Raw genomic sequence first — 16,419 nt, 5'->3', positions numbered from 1 at the left:
TGTCTGCACAATTAGGTTGTATTTAAGATGCTATTCTTGATATTATGTTTCCTTCTGTTTGTAAATGGGATAATGGAGACTGCCTATTCACATGGAAAACTCAGGGTTCAAGTGCCGACACTGGCAACCATGCACTGCAGCGGCCTATGCAAGACTTTGCTGCAGTTCCTGCTGGGATCAATAAGGCATCACATTACAGCGTCATCTTGCTTTTGTGGAGGAAACATTTCTAGAGAGTTTTTTTTTGTGTGTTTGTTTGTTTGTTTTTGTTTGCCATTACAAAATCTTTTCTGCAATCTGCATAATGGGATATTTTTGCTAGATTGTAGCACGGCACATAAACTTTACCACACTATACACAGTATGTTGTTTTCATTCACTAGGGCACTTGTGGTCTCAACTTTCCTTTCCATGTGTAGTATATGCCCACACACAGATCAATAGTTGTGAATGGATGGTGCGAAGTTGAAGCTTTCTTTCAGACTACAAGACCAGACTCTACAGGGAGGTTTAAACAATCTTGGATCCTCTTCTGGCTTATGTAAAAGAGAGGATTTTCTGCCAAAGCTTTCAAGCCTCCTGAGGGTATGTGCGCTCTGAATTTCAGTTTGCAACCGGGTTGCTAATTTCCCTGCACATATTCAAAGGGTTGTTTTCCTGATTTGCATAAAGAAGCAGCTCTGGATTACTGCTCCTCAGACGTACACAGACTATCCTTGACAGAGCTCTGAACTTTGTTGAACTTGTTAAATTAAAAGCTTTGGATTTAAGCTCAGTTTGGGCAGTAGGGCAAATAGTTGTTGAAGAATTAGTTTTGTGGAATCACTATAATGAACTTGCGTTTTCTCACTTTCAAGTGCACATCTGTTTAGAAATTATGAATAGAGTTCTGTGCATGCGTAGGAGTCAATGCAGAGAATCACAATATATTTTGTATTTGATTCCACGTTTTTGAGCTTCCAATTATGTTTCTGCTATCACTGTTGAGCTAACCATTGTGAATCATTAAAGAAGGTTATGGGGTGATGGTGAGATTCCATGCATGCAGTGGATGTTTAGAAAATGGCTAAGCTGTGTGTCTCTAATAATGTTTACTAGGACGAGAGCAGATGATGATAAGTTTAAGTGTCTATTATGTTAAAAGTCAACACTGTCCAGCACCAGTTAGCACCCATCTGATAAACTCTGAGACTGAGACTTATGCTAGCTTCTTACCACAGGTAAAAAGTCAAAATGCTGTTCTAAGCAGTAGTGGTCATGTGGAGTCTGCAGCTTACAGATGTGTCCTGCCTCTGCTTTAGAGAGAGGAAAGAGAATCATCTGAGAAGATATTTCACTCATGGCCAGTATGAATGTTAAAAATGCTCCTAACATCGTTTCTTGGATTTACACAAAGCAGAGAGTTGAAACGAGCCAAAGAGCAGTCTGCAAAGACTGCCACTTCGAGCTAATGTTTGATGACTGCTGCTGTCGGATGTGAGCCATGTGTGGGAGTTTTGTATGAGCCCACTTAGCACAGCTGCGGTGATGTCAGTATGGCATGCGGCCTCACCGCTTCCCAGCATACACACGTCTGTGTTTCTGTCTTTGTGAGGACACAGAGTAAACCCACAGTAACACTGAGCGCCACCAAATTCTATCCTTGAATCTAATCCTGATCTTAAATGTTAGGTCAAATCTGAGCCTCTGAGTAGCTTTTTTGGTGTGTTGGAAAGCAGGTACCAGCCATAATGTCCTCACAGAGGAGATCTAAAACTCGAAATGGTCCTCACAAAGATGAATTTATAAGTACATATGCAATTTATGTCTTTTATAGTTACTTGGGCTCTTATAATGCCTCTGTAATGGCTCATGAATATGGTTGAATGGTCATTTAATTTTTTCTTCATGCCAAATGAGATGAATTACATTCTAATTTATCAAATTAATTGGCAGTCCCAGCCCCCTCTCTCACACAACATGTAAAAATGGCCTAATTCAGGGGCTAATTCTCCATGCAGATTCTTGCATTTAAAGCCAAGATTACAAATGAGGTTGATGCATAAAATGGGGCCGATTCACCCTATCCCACATCATTGCTTAATGGTGGTAATGACTGTTATTGAAATACACTAGACCAGTGCCAAAATAGCCTTACCCTCACTGAATCATTTGTGCCCCCGTGGTTATAGTCTCTCACTGAAGTTGCCTAAACCTTCATCAGTCAGTTGCAGATCTGGAACCAGAGACCACCTGATTAGGTTACAACCATTGTGGAGAAAAAAATGGGATTTTTTTTTTTTTTCCACCATAGTAGCTAAATTCAAGGGTGCTACGGCATGGGCATGTATGTCATGGTAAGTTTGGGCATGTTTGCTGGTGTTGGAACTTGAACCCTGAGTTTTCCGTGTGAACAGCTGTCTCCACAATCCCATTTACAAACAGAAGGAAACTTAATACTAAGAATGGCATCTTAAATACAACCAGTTTCCGAAATCACTAAAGAGGCCTAGATGATTAAACAGATTTTAATTACAATTTTGACTTTTCCACGCTTCAGAATCACGCTAGTGTGGTAAAAATTAATAGTTTGTTTGCAGTCATTTCTCTTAGGAAGATTTGGTGTGTTATAAATAGAACACACGCCTTTTTCTTCACAGCAGTGCTTTTTTTCACATTGGCCAATCTATCATCAATGTAATGGCAGTTGTAAAACTGATATCATGCATGAAATTAAGACCGGCATACCAATAAATCTGGCAAATGCATGATGTATTTGTTAACAATAATTTGAATAATTGCATTAAACAATGAAGATTACAGTTAATGAGCAAAATAACCCTTTGGTGTTCACCTAAATCAAGCAGCTCTAGGTAACACCTCTCTAACACAATGTCAAAGAGACAACACGTAAACCACAACAAAGGCAGACTCTACGGCCTGCTGTTTCTACAGAAAGTCTTAAACCATGAAGAGTTGTGCCTGATGAAGTAGTGACTCAATACAAAATTACCCTGTGGGTTGAAGCTACAATGGTGGTCAGAAGTTTAAAAACACATGCCATGGGCATGAATGTCGTGGTAATTTGGGGCTTATAGTAATTTCTTTGAACTGTTCCTTTTCTAGTCTTGATTGATTGTTCAGCATACATCTTTAATGACTTCAAAAACACAAGAGTTGGATGCACAAGTTAGAATTTACTTTGTGTGTGGATTAGAGAAAATCCAGTGTCAAAAGTATAAATACAGGATACAGAAACCCCCACTAGTATTTGCTTAAATGCCTCTTAACAAGTTACACATCGAACAGATGCTTTCAGTGACAGTCAACAAACTTCTAGCATAATTCTGGCTGGATATTTGACCACTCTTCTTGACAGAGTTAGTAGAGTTTATTTAAATTGGTTGAATTCCTGGCTTATAAGCATAGATAAATTACATGCATACATTTCAATGGGGTGGAGATTGGGGCTTTGGGAAGGGCATTGTCCCTTAGCAAATGACAATGCGTTTAGTGCCAAGTTTTTTACTAAAATACCAACCTATGCATCTGAAAAATTAAGGCTACATGGGGGATACAGGAAGTGCAGGGAGTTTTCTTTCCCACTGTTGCCGATTGCCTACTCATAATGAGTCATCTGATTGTTGTTTTCTCTGTGTTACTGCAGGTCTTTAAAGCGCCTTGAGACAACGGAAGTTTTTATTTGACGCTATATAAATAAAAACTGATTTTTGTGCTGGTGTAAACAGCAAGCGTTTGAATGGATTGAGAAATGGCTATTGTAGTATGTTAATTAGCCATGTGCTTGTATGGCTTGCTTGTTTATCCTCATTAGTCATGTGGGGCTATTGTCTGACATTAATTTCAGGTGAAAGCTTGCTTTAAAGACTAAGCTGGATATGAATAATGAGCCAATCATGTGATCATTCATGGAGAATAATCACAGAGAGAATTGCTGCAGCAGACAGACAGACACTCAAAGTAAAAACGATACCCATCTCGCTTTCACAGCTGGTTAAGATTGCAGGGTTGGAACAGGGGTGTCAGAAGTCCCATCAAGCACTCAAGCAGCAACCCACACCTCCCACTTCCTAATGGGTAAACACAGCTGTTTCAGCACATCAACCCAAGGGCAAAGGTCGCTGAGACTGTCAGATCATCAACTGGATTCCTGCGCACCCTGATGAGAAGAGTGTTTTAAGAGTTCTCTTGGCTCACAGTGTGCACATGCTGCCTGCATTTGTACGGGTTGGTCTTTACAAACTAACGTGAGAGCAAATACAGGTGCAGCTGCCATGCTCTGCACAGGAAGGGCATCGTCGGGCAACTTCATTCACTGATTCAGCTAAAGCAGTACCTGGTAACAGCTACCAATCAGGGCTTCATCAGATAGGTGTTGCTGTGGATGTGTGTGTAAGAGTGTGTGAGTGAGCAGAACTGTTTCCACCACTGAGGATTGCAGACCCGGAAGATGTAGAGACAGCTGTACCACAGCGGGGGTATGTGTGCGTCTGTAACTCTCAGTGGGCCCGGAGACAGAAAATATGCATGTCTTTACTTTCAGTGTCTGTTTTTACACAAAATGTTCCAGTTCCTACACGAACGTAACCTGCTGCTCGTATGATCTCATCAGGAAAGCCGACAGGTGTCTAGGGTTACACCAATGTGTACACACTATAAAAGCAGTGTGTGTTGTGATGGTGGAAGCAAAATGACAGAAATGATGTAATTGTTCAAATACTTAAGGTTTTAATTTTTAATTATTTTTTTAAAACCTATTATTATAATGATCTGTTCCCCAACTTCTCCTACATGTGTTGATCAATGTGGATGAAATTACTATATAAGCTGCCTAGGGTACCAGGATTATCAGCATATGTATAGCTTTGGGAATCATTTTTATAATATTCAAATCCTTACAATTTCTATAAATGTGAAGTAGCTTATCTCGAAATGAACTGCAACATCTCGAGTACATTCCTACAGCAAAGATTTTTTTTCTTCTTTTCCTTAAGACAGGTTGTAATCTGGATTGCAAAAGTAATAGATTATCTATGTTTTGTTGTTTACATAGCATCTTATTAAAAAACAAAACAAAAAAGAAAACCTGGCCAGCCAAGTACATAGAGCAGTTTGTTTGTTCCGTCCAGCAATGCTGTGATTCATTTCACAACTGGTAAATTAACGTGCTTTTACTTTGAAAGTTCCTGTCTCATGTCTCCCTTTAGTCAGGGTGGTCTGCTGTTGGGATAGTTTTGGATATCATTTAGTGATCCTTCTCTTCTTCCACTCTCAATTAAACATCAAATAAACTTCACAGCGTGGCAGGAGCTAGCAGTGTCGTTTCTTTGAGAGCCGCTGCTTGCTGAAGAGGCCACTTTGAGCAGAACTTGCAGCATTTGGAGAGCTGCTTGTGTTATGCTTACTTATTAGAGGCAGCTGTATGTGGCATGCATGTATTTTCAAATTCTTTCAAACTGTTGGTTCATTATAATCTTATATTTATTTTATATTGTGATTAAACCATGAGAAAGAAGAGTAGGCTCTTTATACAGGTTCCTCTTAATAAGCTATTTAAACCCCTTGAAAAAGTGTGTTTTGTTTCTCCTTCTCGTTCTTGTCCTCGCTATATCAGTACTTGATTAATTTGAGCACTTTTGACTGAGAAGTTATCAGGTGTGCACTTTAACTTGTGTGCTACCACGCATACCACTAGAAAGGTCATGCAGGATATGAATTTCTCAGCATTAGTTTGCTGATAATTCTGTAGAGGCTTAACGCGTATGTAGGCAGATTGTTGAGTGAACAAATTTGTCATTTGAAATCTAAATTTTGCCCCGCATATTATTTATTTATTTGACTGCTTTTTTCATATTAAATTGAAAATCTCAAGAAATGCTGTTCAAATCAGGAAATCTTGTCTTACTGCACATGTCAAGCTCCAAAGCAGCTATAAGAGGAAACACAAATTTGCAATATCTGCCACCTCCTTTCCCCCAAAATAAACTGTGTAGGGTAGGTCTCCCTAGCACAGGTCTCTATAATAAAGCTTTTATTTTAGCTTTTACAGCTGCGCTGCACCACACCGCTCTGTAATTCCCACTGGCACGAGCATGGAGACTACGAAGCGTAGCTAACCACCCACTGTAAATCCAGAATATTCCCAGAAACAACACTATGTCTGCCCACTGCCCAAGACTAGTGTGTGCCCATCATTATGTGTACATAGGTTTATGGCAGGCGCTCACTGAACTCAGGAGTCATGAAGTGAATGAAAGAAACGCATGCAGACGCTTGTGTTTGTGTCTGTAGGTATCTGTGACTAACTTTAAACCTTTTTGTATTGCAGGGGTCCCTTCAGCGTGGTGAGGCGCTGCATCAACAGGGACACCGGCCAGCAGTTTGCTGTAAAGATTGTTGATGTGGCCAGCTTTACCTCCAGCCCTGGCCTCAGCACAGAAGGTGAGAAGCACAGCAGACCTGGATTGATCTGGGGCTGGCAGGTCACGTGTGCTGGTTTTTCACTTAAGGCACCAGATGGAAGGGGTTAACATAACCAGGGCAAGAGAGCGTCGCTATAGAGATTATTCAAGGAACCGCACTCTTTAACAGACCTAGAAGAGCTGTGTTCTGTGTTATGGGACCCCCCATGTTCTTGTGGGTTAAAACAAATATTGGGATTAAACTGCAAATGGAGGTTGGCTCACACATCAAACACTGTGGCACTCACAGAGTGCATAATGGCCTCTCACACATAAATAAACAGGCCATAATGTTGCATACACTGCACCCAGATGAGTAATATCTTGGAACTGCATGTGTCGTGTGTTGGTTTAGGGTGTGATAGGCTCACATTTTGTGAGATGCTCCATGCATGCCTTGTCTCACCATGTGGGTTTGGGTTTTGTCATGCTGTGTGTGTGTGTGTGTGTGTGTGTGTGTGTGTGTGTGTGTGTGTGTGTGTGTGTGTGTCAGGGTGGGGAGTGAGGGATTGAGACAAAAATCACAGGTGTGTGTGTGTTGGTGGTAGTATTGGCATTCACTATGGGCCATCTGTGATGCCCCAGCCAGAGATTATTCTGGCAGCCAATAACAGCAGGAAAAGGAAATGACCCGAGGGAGGAGACAGAGGAAAAATCGGAGTGTTACACCAAGGTTTCCCAAACCAGAACTTACACCCAGGTTATTTTTGTGCTAATTGTATTCATCTGAAAAAATAAACCACCCACATTTAAGAGTTTCTCTTACCTCAGAAATATTTCAAAGCATCTTTTTTACTTTTTAAATCTCTTGAGTCACTTCACACATGCTTCACCATGTGGTCGCTTTCACCAGGAATGGCACAAAAATGAACAGACTTCCAAATGTGATGATAGGGATGTCGAATTCTTCCAATACGTTAAAGGTTGGGGCTTTGGCGCATGACTTGTTACAGAGGCTCTCGTGTCACATGATGCATTTCTAGGAATGCCAACAATATTACATTGTATGCTTTTTCATATTGCGATAAACAGAGAGCAGCTCATTTCACAAATGTGGGGATTTACTGTGCTAGGCAGCAAGAGATCGAATCCGTAGCAGATATTGAGGGGAGGGTTTTAAGGGCTGTGGGTGGTTAATACTGTTAGATAGACGTCGGTATCAATAACAATTTAAAACAGCTTCAGAGTATAAAATCATTTAAAGCACATTCAGAAGGCTGCGTGATAATTGTCCTTTTTTTATTCTGTTAAAAGGTGCCGTACCATTGGAAAGCCTGTTTGTTTGGCCTTAAATGGTGCTGCATCTGTAAGAAAAACACATTTGTGGGTTGAGCAGCAGAGTTGAGTTTGTGGGTTGCGCCCATGAAAAAAACAAATCTGGTCTTTCCTCTAAGATGACAACGCTCACCCTCACAGAGCGGGGTTTATCAGAGATTGCTTCCAGGATTTGGGATTTGGGAGTGGAGAGGATGGAAAGGCCTGCCTGCAGTCCTGATGTTTGACTGTTGGAGAATGGTATGCGTCCCACAGCAGTGTGTGAGCGGAGGACCAGCATAAAAATAAATAAAAATAATATTGTTAAATAAAGAAATTGTTAAAATGCCAACATACCTTGTTTGCAATAAATGGCAGCAAACAACACAGTAGCAGAATCAGGTATAAAGCACTGATAGAAAAGATTTGATGTTTTTCATGGGCGCACATACTAACTTTTTTTTTTTTTTTTTTAAATCATGCAGTCTGTCAAATGTTATACAATTCCAGAGTTTTCTGGTGTTTTTGCTTAATTAGACTTGAACTGTTAATTCATTATTCAAGCTTTGCAGAGTAATTTTGTCACTCAGTTAATTAGTTAATTGATCATTGCGTTGCTATAAATGTTCAGGCTTTTACAGACCTGGTGATTATCAGTTGTTATCAGTGTGAGGATGAGGGTTATACATTTGCCTGTTTGTCTATGTGGGTTACCATATAAAACAAATTACATAAACATTTGTTTGGATCATGGGACCAAGCGCCCTACAAGAAAACCAGTCAGGCTAAGGTGAGCCCCCAAAGAGTCGATCACAGTAAAAGTTTCACCTTAAATTTGGTAAACCTAAGCATTTTTTAAAAACTTTTTTTAATCTGCAAGTCGGCCACTCGGAGTGGCAATGTGAAAAACTGGAGTGCAGCCAGAGTGATTTCATGAGACCACATACCTTAGCTTATTAAGAAAGACTCCGTGTCAGCATAAATCCGAGTGAAAAGGAGACAGAGCTGCAGGCTGGGCTGAGCTTCGAGCTAACGCAACAAATATTTGGATTTCTATACAAATGTATTTCTGTGCGAAACACGTGAGAGAGGTGGAATGAATAAAAGATGAATACGATAATTAAGAGTCTGGAGTATTGAGTAAAAGACAGATGTAGATGGCTCGCAATGACCATAAAAACTTACAGGTATTGAATTGTTGGGGGGGAAATACAGTAGTTCAATTTGCAGTATTATTTGTTAGACATGTTAAATATTGAAAAAGTCATTTATCAGAAGTGAAGACAAAGTAACACTTGGCGAATGGGCAAGCCTAAATGACTTCTTAGTGTGATTTCTGTACATTAGTTTTATATGATAGTTAGAATATCAGGAGATGGTGTGGCAACATGGTCCTGCAGTCTTCAAAGTGCAATTTATTAGCATGACATGACAAAGACTAAGCGAGGCCTGCTTTGGAAAAGGCCCAGTGGACGGCATCAGCTTCATTCAGAGCGTTCCAGGCCTCTCTGGCTCCATCAGCCGTTTCCTCGTTGGACAGTGGGCAGCATTGTTAAGTTCAAGAATTGCTACTCGATGAGACGGGCAAGAGATCGGTGTGAAAAGGGCGAGAAGGAGGAAATGATGGAAGCAAAGGGAGAGCAGAATAGGGGGCTCTGTAGTGGGGACTCTGTCGGTTCTCTGTATTGCATAATGATAGTGGTCACGACACAAAGAGAGCACACACTCACACACACAAAGATCAGTAGACTTACAGATGGGAAGCGGAGTGTGTAAATGAGCTTTTTATGGACTGAGAAGCCCAACAGCAGCACATTATGTCTGTCAGCTCGCCTCAGCAGTCTGCATCTCTGTCGTTACCTCATGTCCTGCCAGTTGTCTGTCTGTCTATTAGACAACGTGTCTTTGCTCTTCTCACAAGAGAGAAGTCTGTCCTCTAATCGTAGGCGTGTTTTCCATCCAGGCAGTCAAAACATAAGAAATCCCCACAGTCATGTTGCAATTGTTTCTGCAGATCTGTATTAGTCATGATGTTGATGACAGTGATCCAGATGTGCATTCTTTCTGGTAGAGACCAGCTTGTTGATCAGTTAGTCTGTAGTCTATATATCAAGAAGAGGATGCCTGGCAAATTAAATGCTCTGCAGCTCCCCCTAGTGTTGAGTTAGTCATGTGGCAGGCAGTCTGCTGAGGTATGAAAAGAGCAGTCAGGTATTTCTATGTTTCTCTGTCGTTTACTGCATTTAAACATAAAGGATCTAAATGTTTTATAGGGTGAGTATAGTATAGAGGGAGATGTGTTTCACAATGCAAACCTTTAGGTTGAAGGAAAATTTATCCTATAGTACTGAGTGCATAAAGTCCATCAGTAGGCGGAAAGGTAGTCGGGATACTCCCCTCATCTTCCCTTCAGATATCACTGATAAAGCAGGACTTGAACGTTACTAGGACCAAAAATCACATGCTTTATAATGCCCTCATGAAAAAGGTTCAGGATACCAAATTGTAAATGAAATAGGTATAATTTATTTAGTGCCATAATTGGTAAAATTGTAAACTAATGTTTGCATCTGTCTGTTATCTTACATGATGTGTTTCCCTCGCTTGTCCAAGGTAAATTTCTCCCAGGACACAATAAAAGCTAATCTGATATTGAAAGTTTGCAATACCTGAATGAAAAGCTTCAGTTTTTGTATAAGCAAACTTTGTATGCTCATTTCCAACTCTGTGTTTAAATTGTTGGACTCTTAACAGGGCAGCTTCGCCTGATTCAGTTGAAAATAAACTTTTTTTCCTTTTATCCTGCAGCTCCTCAGTCAACCTGTTTTAGCTCTTTTAGCTTTCCTCTCCTCCCTTTAATTGGATGCGTCTCACAAACAGAAGGTCTGTGGGCGGGCTGCCGTGCTCACAAGCTGAACCTTGTGCATGAGATGATGATATTGGGGATCCAATCCACTCCCACTGACATCACCTAGAGCTAAGAGCCGGGGGGAAAAGACCTTTTAGAGCAGTCTGAAGACTCACTTGCATATATGCTGTCAGCTTCATTTGAAACTTTTTCCATTTTAAGTATAGACATCCAGCACTGGAGCTGTAAATAGATGTCAGAAAATAAGGAAAAGCATTTTAGGTGTACTTTAAAGTCTACGAAGCAGTAACACGACTCTTGGCATACATTTAAATATTAGCACTTTACCTCACAACCTGGAAGTATAATTAGACTGGATGAAATCCAAAGTGTTCGATTTGTCTCACCATAGCCCATGTTGAATTTCTTTCTCACAGATCTGAAGCGAGAGGCGAGCATCTGCCACATGCTGAAACACCCCCACATCGTGGAGCTGCTGGAGACTTACAGCTCCGATGGCATGCTCTACATGGTCTTTGAATTGTAAGTGTGTCGCGCACACAGTTCACATTCCCATCCAATTTTAGGTTTGGATTTTGTATGTTTTATGTATGGCAGCTTTTCTCTTATAAACTACCGTCACCACCGCACTAGGCAAACAGTTACCAACTAATTTTATCAGCACTAGGCAGATGGCTGTTACTGGTAATTTCACACCCCCTTGTTTTTGTGGTTTCAGACTTCTTGGTCTCTTTGACGAGAAAAAGGAAAAAAAAAAAGTGTGATATTTGAAGATATCGCTAGGCCAGCGCAATATGTAATCATAAGTATAATAGTGTACAGTTCCTGATTTCTTACATTTTTGCATCTTTTAACACTTGCATGTTTCAAACAAAAAATTTAATTTAAAGGGGGGGGGGGGGAAGAAAAGCTATGTAAACCTACTTGGGCCCCTGTGGAAAAGTAATTTCCTTCCTTGTTAAATCATGAATTAACTGTGATTAACTATGTTTTTGTAATTCAGTTTCAGTACTCACACCAAGACCTGATTACTGCCAGAAATCACTTAAATAGAACTTGTCTGACAAAATGAAGTAGGGTTTAAAAAAATCTCTCAAAAAGCATCATTCAACGATCTAAAGACACGGCTGAGACACAAAGTCACTGACATTTATCAATCTGGAAAGGGTTACAAAAGCCACTTCTTAGGCTTTGGGCCTCCAGCGAACCACAATGACAGCCATTATCCATAAATGGAATGAGACGCTAGCCTACCAGAATGACTCCAAGAGTGCACCACTCATCAAGGAGGTCACTAAAGACCCCAGAATAACATCTAAAAAACACAAGGTTTGAGTCCTGTTACATCTGATGTACAACTAACAACATTTTATAAAAAGATCATCATAGCAACAGGCAAACATGGTGGTGGTAGTGTGATGCTCTCGGGCTGTTTTGCTGCTGTGATTGATGGAACCATGAATTCTGCTCTCTACTGCAAAATCCTGAAGGAGAACGTACGACCATCAGTTCATGTCGTGAAGCTCGAGCGCTTTTAATTATGATGAAACAGATCCAAAACACAGCAGCTAGTCCACCTCTGATTAGCTTATTTGAAGATAAAAAACAAAGGTTTTGGAGTGGCCTTGGCAAAGTCCAGACTTAAATCTGATGGCATGACCTTAAACAGCCTGTTCATGCTTGAAAACCCTCCAGTGTGGCTGAATTAAAACACTTCTATAAAGAAGAGTGGGCCAAAATTCCTTTCCTTTCTCACACAGGGCCAACTGCATTCTGGATTTACTTGGGTTATCTTTGGCTAATATTAAAATTTGTTTGATGAGCTGAAACATTCAAGTGTGACAAATATGCAAAAAAGAAATCCGGGAGGAGGCAAATACTTTTTACAGCACTATACATGAGAAGTGTTTGAAGGAAAAATTATTTATTGTATCGGCTGTTATTTTTTTTGTCTTTCATCTGATTATTGAAATGATTCAAATGTAGCCTGAATCTAAACCAAATCTAAATCTATACTAATAAAGAGTTCTCAGCTGACTCATTACTAAACAGATCATTTCATACCCACCCTAAACCTTTCTTCCTTTTTTCTAGTATGGACGGTGCAGACCTGTGTTTTGAAATCGTGAAGCGAGCTGATGCTGGGTTTGTGTACAGCGAAGCAGTGGCCAGGTAGGGGACACAGTCTGTGAAGTGTGGGCTTCACATTTTCAAATATTATTAAAGCCTGAAATACACAACATCTCTGTGCACGCTCTAAATGATGCCCCCCCCCCTTCTGTTTCTGCTTTCTGTCCCTCCAGCCACTACATGAGGCAGATTCTGGAGGCGCTTCGATACTGCCATGACAACAATGTGATTCACCGTGATGTAAAGGTGAGCTTTCGTGCAGTCAAGCTAGTGAAACCACAGAACATGTTCCATGACTCGCAAAGGACAACCTATTAAATATATTTATCACACCAGAAGTGTATACTGCACAGTGTTACTGCCTTCCTGTGAAGACGCTGTCTTCACTGCTTGTGGGAAGGCAAATGCTAAAAGCGACCCACGCTTTACCCGAAAGTTTCCCTTGATATCCGCTTTTAATATTAAGTTTAGTTACTCTGTGGTTTTTAGAATAAACCACCATGAGGTCTCTTTTTTTTTTCCTTTAGGCAAACCAACACCTCAGCAAGCGTCAGTGTTAGCTGTAGCATACAGCGGTAAAATAAATATTGAACACCAATTTTAGTAAAGTTGTGAGTAAATACATTTCTAAATGTGCTATTAATATGAAGTTTTGACCAGATGTCACCTTTAGAAATATATTTACTTAAATACTTGGGGCTCTACGGCTGTAAATAAATCAACTGTGTGGATTTATTAGGCATTCCTAGAGCAAAATCAGAATCCCCCAGTATTTCCAACAGGATTAACCCTCAAACACAGGTGTCCGACACTACTAGACCATATGGAGCAGTGCTGAACCAGGCCCTTGATCCCATCTGAGCCATTTGACCACACAGGGCTCAAAGCTGTCAGCAGCAGAACCAGTGCAAGTGCTGATCATCATGGTGGGTCAAAGCTGGCTTTCGTTTGCTTCTTGTAAGAGCAGACTATTGAGCTCAAGCAAAGCAAAAGGCTTAAAGGACGAAATAGGTTATTGTCCATTCCAGCCACTTTTTTTTCTTCAAAATTAAAACAAATTTGGGGTAAATAAACGATTATCTTACATGAGCAGACTCACTGCGATTAATCTGCATGATTCACACTTAATAAATAAAATTATATTAGTTTTTCTTTCACTGGATCCAGAGTTAAGATCCACAGTCAAAGCATTTAACGCAATAGGAAACCTGAGCTCCTACATACTCTGACCTCATTGTTTGAAACACTGGTTGTTGTTAGAGGATCCACCACTGTAACAGTATAGGTATGCCAATATAATGTGCTCTGTGCTGAAAGAGTGTGAAAAGAGAAAAGTTAGTTCTCTATTAAAGTCTACAGCAATTTATTTTTTCTCCATAAAACTTTTTTTTAATACTGAAAATTCTTGACATTCACTCACACACACACATTTCATATCATCATTAGTCTTGTAAATGTTAATTTTTAAAGACATGGCTGATGCTGTAGTACGTCTTCAGACATAAATCTGTTGTCTTTAACCAATAATGGAAATTGGTTCAAAATCCATCTCTGACAGTGGTTCATGTACGGGGGCATAATTTGTTAGAACCGAAGCTGTCAATGGAAATGCTTTACTCCGATTTTTTTTTCCTCCTGTGATCACTGTTGGCCAGTAGGTGGAAGCGTAGTCACTCTTGTGCAGCGGAGGTTAGAGTTGATGACACACATACTGGTTCTGGGGGTGAGTGACTGAGTGTTTACACCGAGGTTGGGTACAACCACAGGGACAGACGGCCGTCTGAAATCCATGGTGGAGCTGTTGGATGTCACGTCATTCAGGAAGAGAAGCCGGTGGCCGAGTCTGCGTCCGAGTGCTTGGAGGGCAGCTTTGCGCACCGAGCCCGATAACAGAAAGTACATGACAGGATCCAAGCAACTGTTAAAGGCTGAGAATAACAACATCACCTCATTGGTCCAGTCCATGATTTGCATGTAATTACAGGATAGGCTTGAGCTCAATTGGGAGGAGATGTAGAAGGGGCGAAAGGCGTGGTAGGGCCCGAAGCAGATGGTGAAGAGAAAGAGGACAAAGAAGGACTTCTTTGCAGTTCTCCTGTATCTCTGTGCGTTAGGTAGGTCCGGCTTGTCCCGTGACACCTGCTGCAGCCGTGAGGCAATCTTGGCATAGGAAACCACGAGGATGATGAAGATGAACCAGAACATCACCACCAGCCCTGCGTTGATGTAGGCTTTCCAGTAGGCTTTTTGTCGCAATTTGTACTGGAAGCACTTATCGCTGTGTTCCTTATCCTCTGGTGCGGCAATCATGGGAATCGTACCCACCAGGAATGCAATCCACAGAACTCCACATGCCACCCAGCTCCACGGCTTGCTTTGCCCCCACAGCCTCAGCCTTAGGCCTCTCCGTGCTCTGCCCTTCCCCTTCAGCCTCAAGTACCTGTCCAGGCTGATGAATCCGAGTAGAAATATGCTCATGTACATGTTCATGTAAAATAGGTTTCCCACCATCTTGCAGGCCACAGGTCCCAGTACCCATTTGTTTCCATTAATATGGAAGAAGACCCTGAAGGGCAGGCATGCCAGGAAGACCAGATCAGCCACTGCACAGTTGATGAGGAACACCCGCACTGAGTTTCGGCCCGAATGCAGGAACAGGAAGACCCACAAAGCAAAGAGGTTACCCACGAGTCCAAAGATGAAGAAAAGAGAATAGACCACCGCCTGCAGAACACGGAGGCTTTCATTATTAAATGAGCAAGGCATCGGGGTTGAAGTGACAGCTGTGTAGTTTGAGGTGGAGAAAGGAGAAAGAGAAGACGGTGACATGTAGCCTGGGAGGGATGACGTGGATATAGGGAGAGAGGTGTCGAACACTGCAGAGGTTGGGAGTACCGGCCTGAAAGTCGTATTCATTGTGGCTCAGAAGTTTTAAACATCAGGACCTAAGGGGAAAAAAGGGGGGAAATCAGCTTATTTTCACTGAATAGACATACAAAGAAGCTCTTGCTGTGCAGCAAAACAAGGTGCACGGACTGAAACTGCAATTGTGTGTTTTATGAGTAATACACAGTGAGGTGAGTAATACGTAGGTTGTAGATTAAGGTCACACACAAGTAATGATCTGTGAGTTTTCCACCATCAAGTGGAAATTATAGTAATTTGTGTTGAAAAAAGGTGCGGCACCTTACAAAATTAAAGCTCTGTACACTGTGCAGCTTTTTCAAAGTTCCACTGTGATTTAGCTTTCACGGGTGGGAGCAGGAGTCATGACTAATCAGAAGTTTTATGCCTGTTTAACGCATAAATTCCAGTCCCACGGTGTTAGAGCGGAGCCAAGGGGTGCACGCTGCAGATGCAAAAGCGCTCACAGTCACTCTGACTCGTACACACAGATGTTTGGATTAAGGTGCAACACTCACCATCAATAATCCTTCCATAGAAGATCCAACACAGCTGTGAATGTGTAGGAGTGTGAGCTCACAGTAGTCCTGCATGTATTTTCCTCCGTCCATCTAATGCTGCTCCATTATCAGTCTCTTAAAGCTTTTGTTAAATGAATAAAGGTGAGTTTAATTGTTTTATGTTAAAAGAAACTAGTCCTGGCTGAGCACCGCCTTTTTGCCGTTTTCACCTCTGAAGTAATTTATCCTGCAGGCTTGTCTGTGTCACCGCTTCTGCTCTGCTCAGCTTGTCTTCCGTCTT

At 41.2% G+C, this 16,419-nt stretch overlaps 2 protein-coding genes across 4 annotated transcripts in view; one reads left to right on the top strand and one right to left on the bottom strand.

Moving 5' to 3' along the window:
* The window catches only part of LOC146608656 (peripheral plasma membrane protein CASK), a 50,313-nt gene that overhangs the window by 12,234 nt on the left and 21,660 nt on the right, over positions 1-16,419 (top strand). For all 3 annotated transcript variants that reach the window (XM_085348913.1, XM_085348912.1, XM_085348911.1), the window contains exons 2-5: positions 6,329-6,441; positions 11,001-11,106; positions 12,679-12,756; positions 12,888-12,960. In XM_085348913.1, the coding sequence (XP_085205039.1) occupies positions 6,329-6,441; positions 11,001-11,106; positions 12,679-12,756; positions 12,888-12,960 (370 nt within the window). The remainder of the gene's footprint in view (positions 1-6,328; positions 6,442-11,000; positions 11,107-12,678; positions 12,757-12,887; positions 12,961-16,419) is intronic.
* LOC146608657 (putative G protein-coupled receptor 34) lies at positions 14,315-16,191 on the bottom strand. The gene is made up of 2 exons (XM_085348914.1): positions 16,137-16,191; positions 14,315-15,659 (listed from the first exon to the last, which is right to left on the bottom strand). Exon 2 carries the CDS (start codon positions 15,628-15,630, stop codon positions 14,356-14,358), a length of 1,275 nt encoding a protein of 424 aa, XP_085205040.1. The 5' UTR covers positions 15,631-15,659; positions 16,137-16,191; the 3' UTR covers positions 14,315-14,355.

The sequence above is a fragment of the Diplotaxodon limnothrissa genome, linkage group LG23 (assembly GCF_057381915.1).
Source record: "Diplotaxodon limnothrissa isolate DT_005_m linkage group LG23, D_limnothrissa_male_GT1.1, whole genome shotgun sequence".
Classification (NCBI taxonomy): domain Eukaryota; kingdom Metazoa; phylum Chordata; class Actinopteri; order Cichliformes; family Cichlidae; genus Diplotaxodon; species Diplotaxodon limnothrissa.
This window is presented reverse-complemented; position numbering and strand designations above follow the sequence as displayed.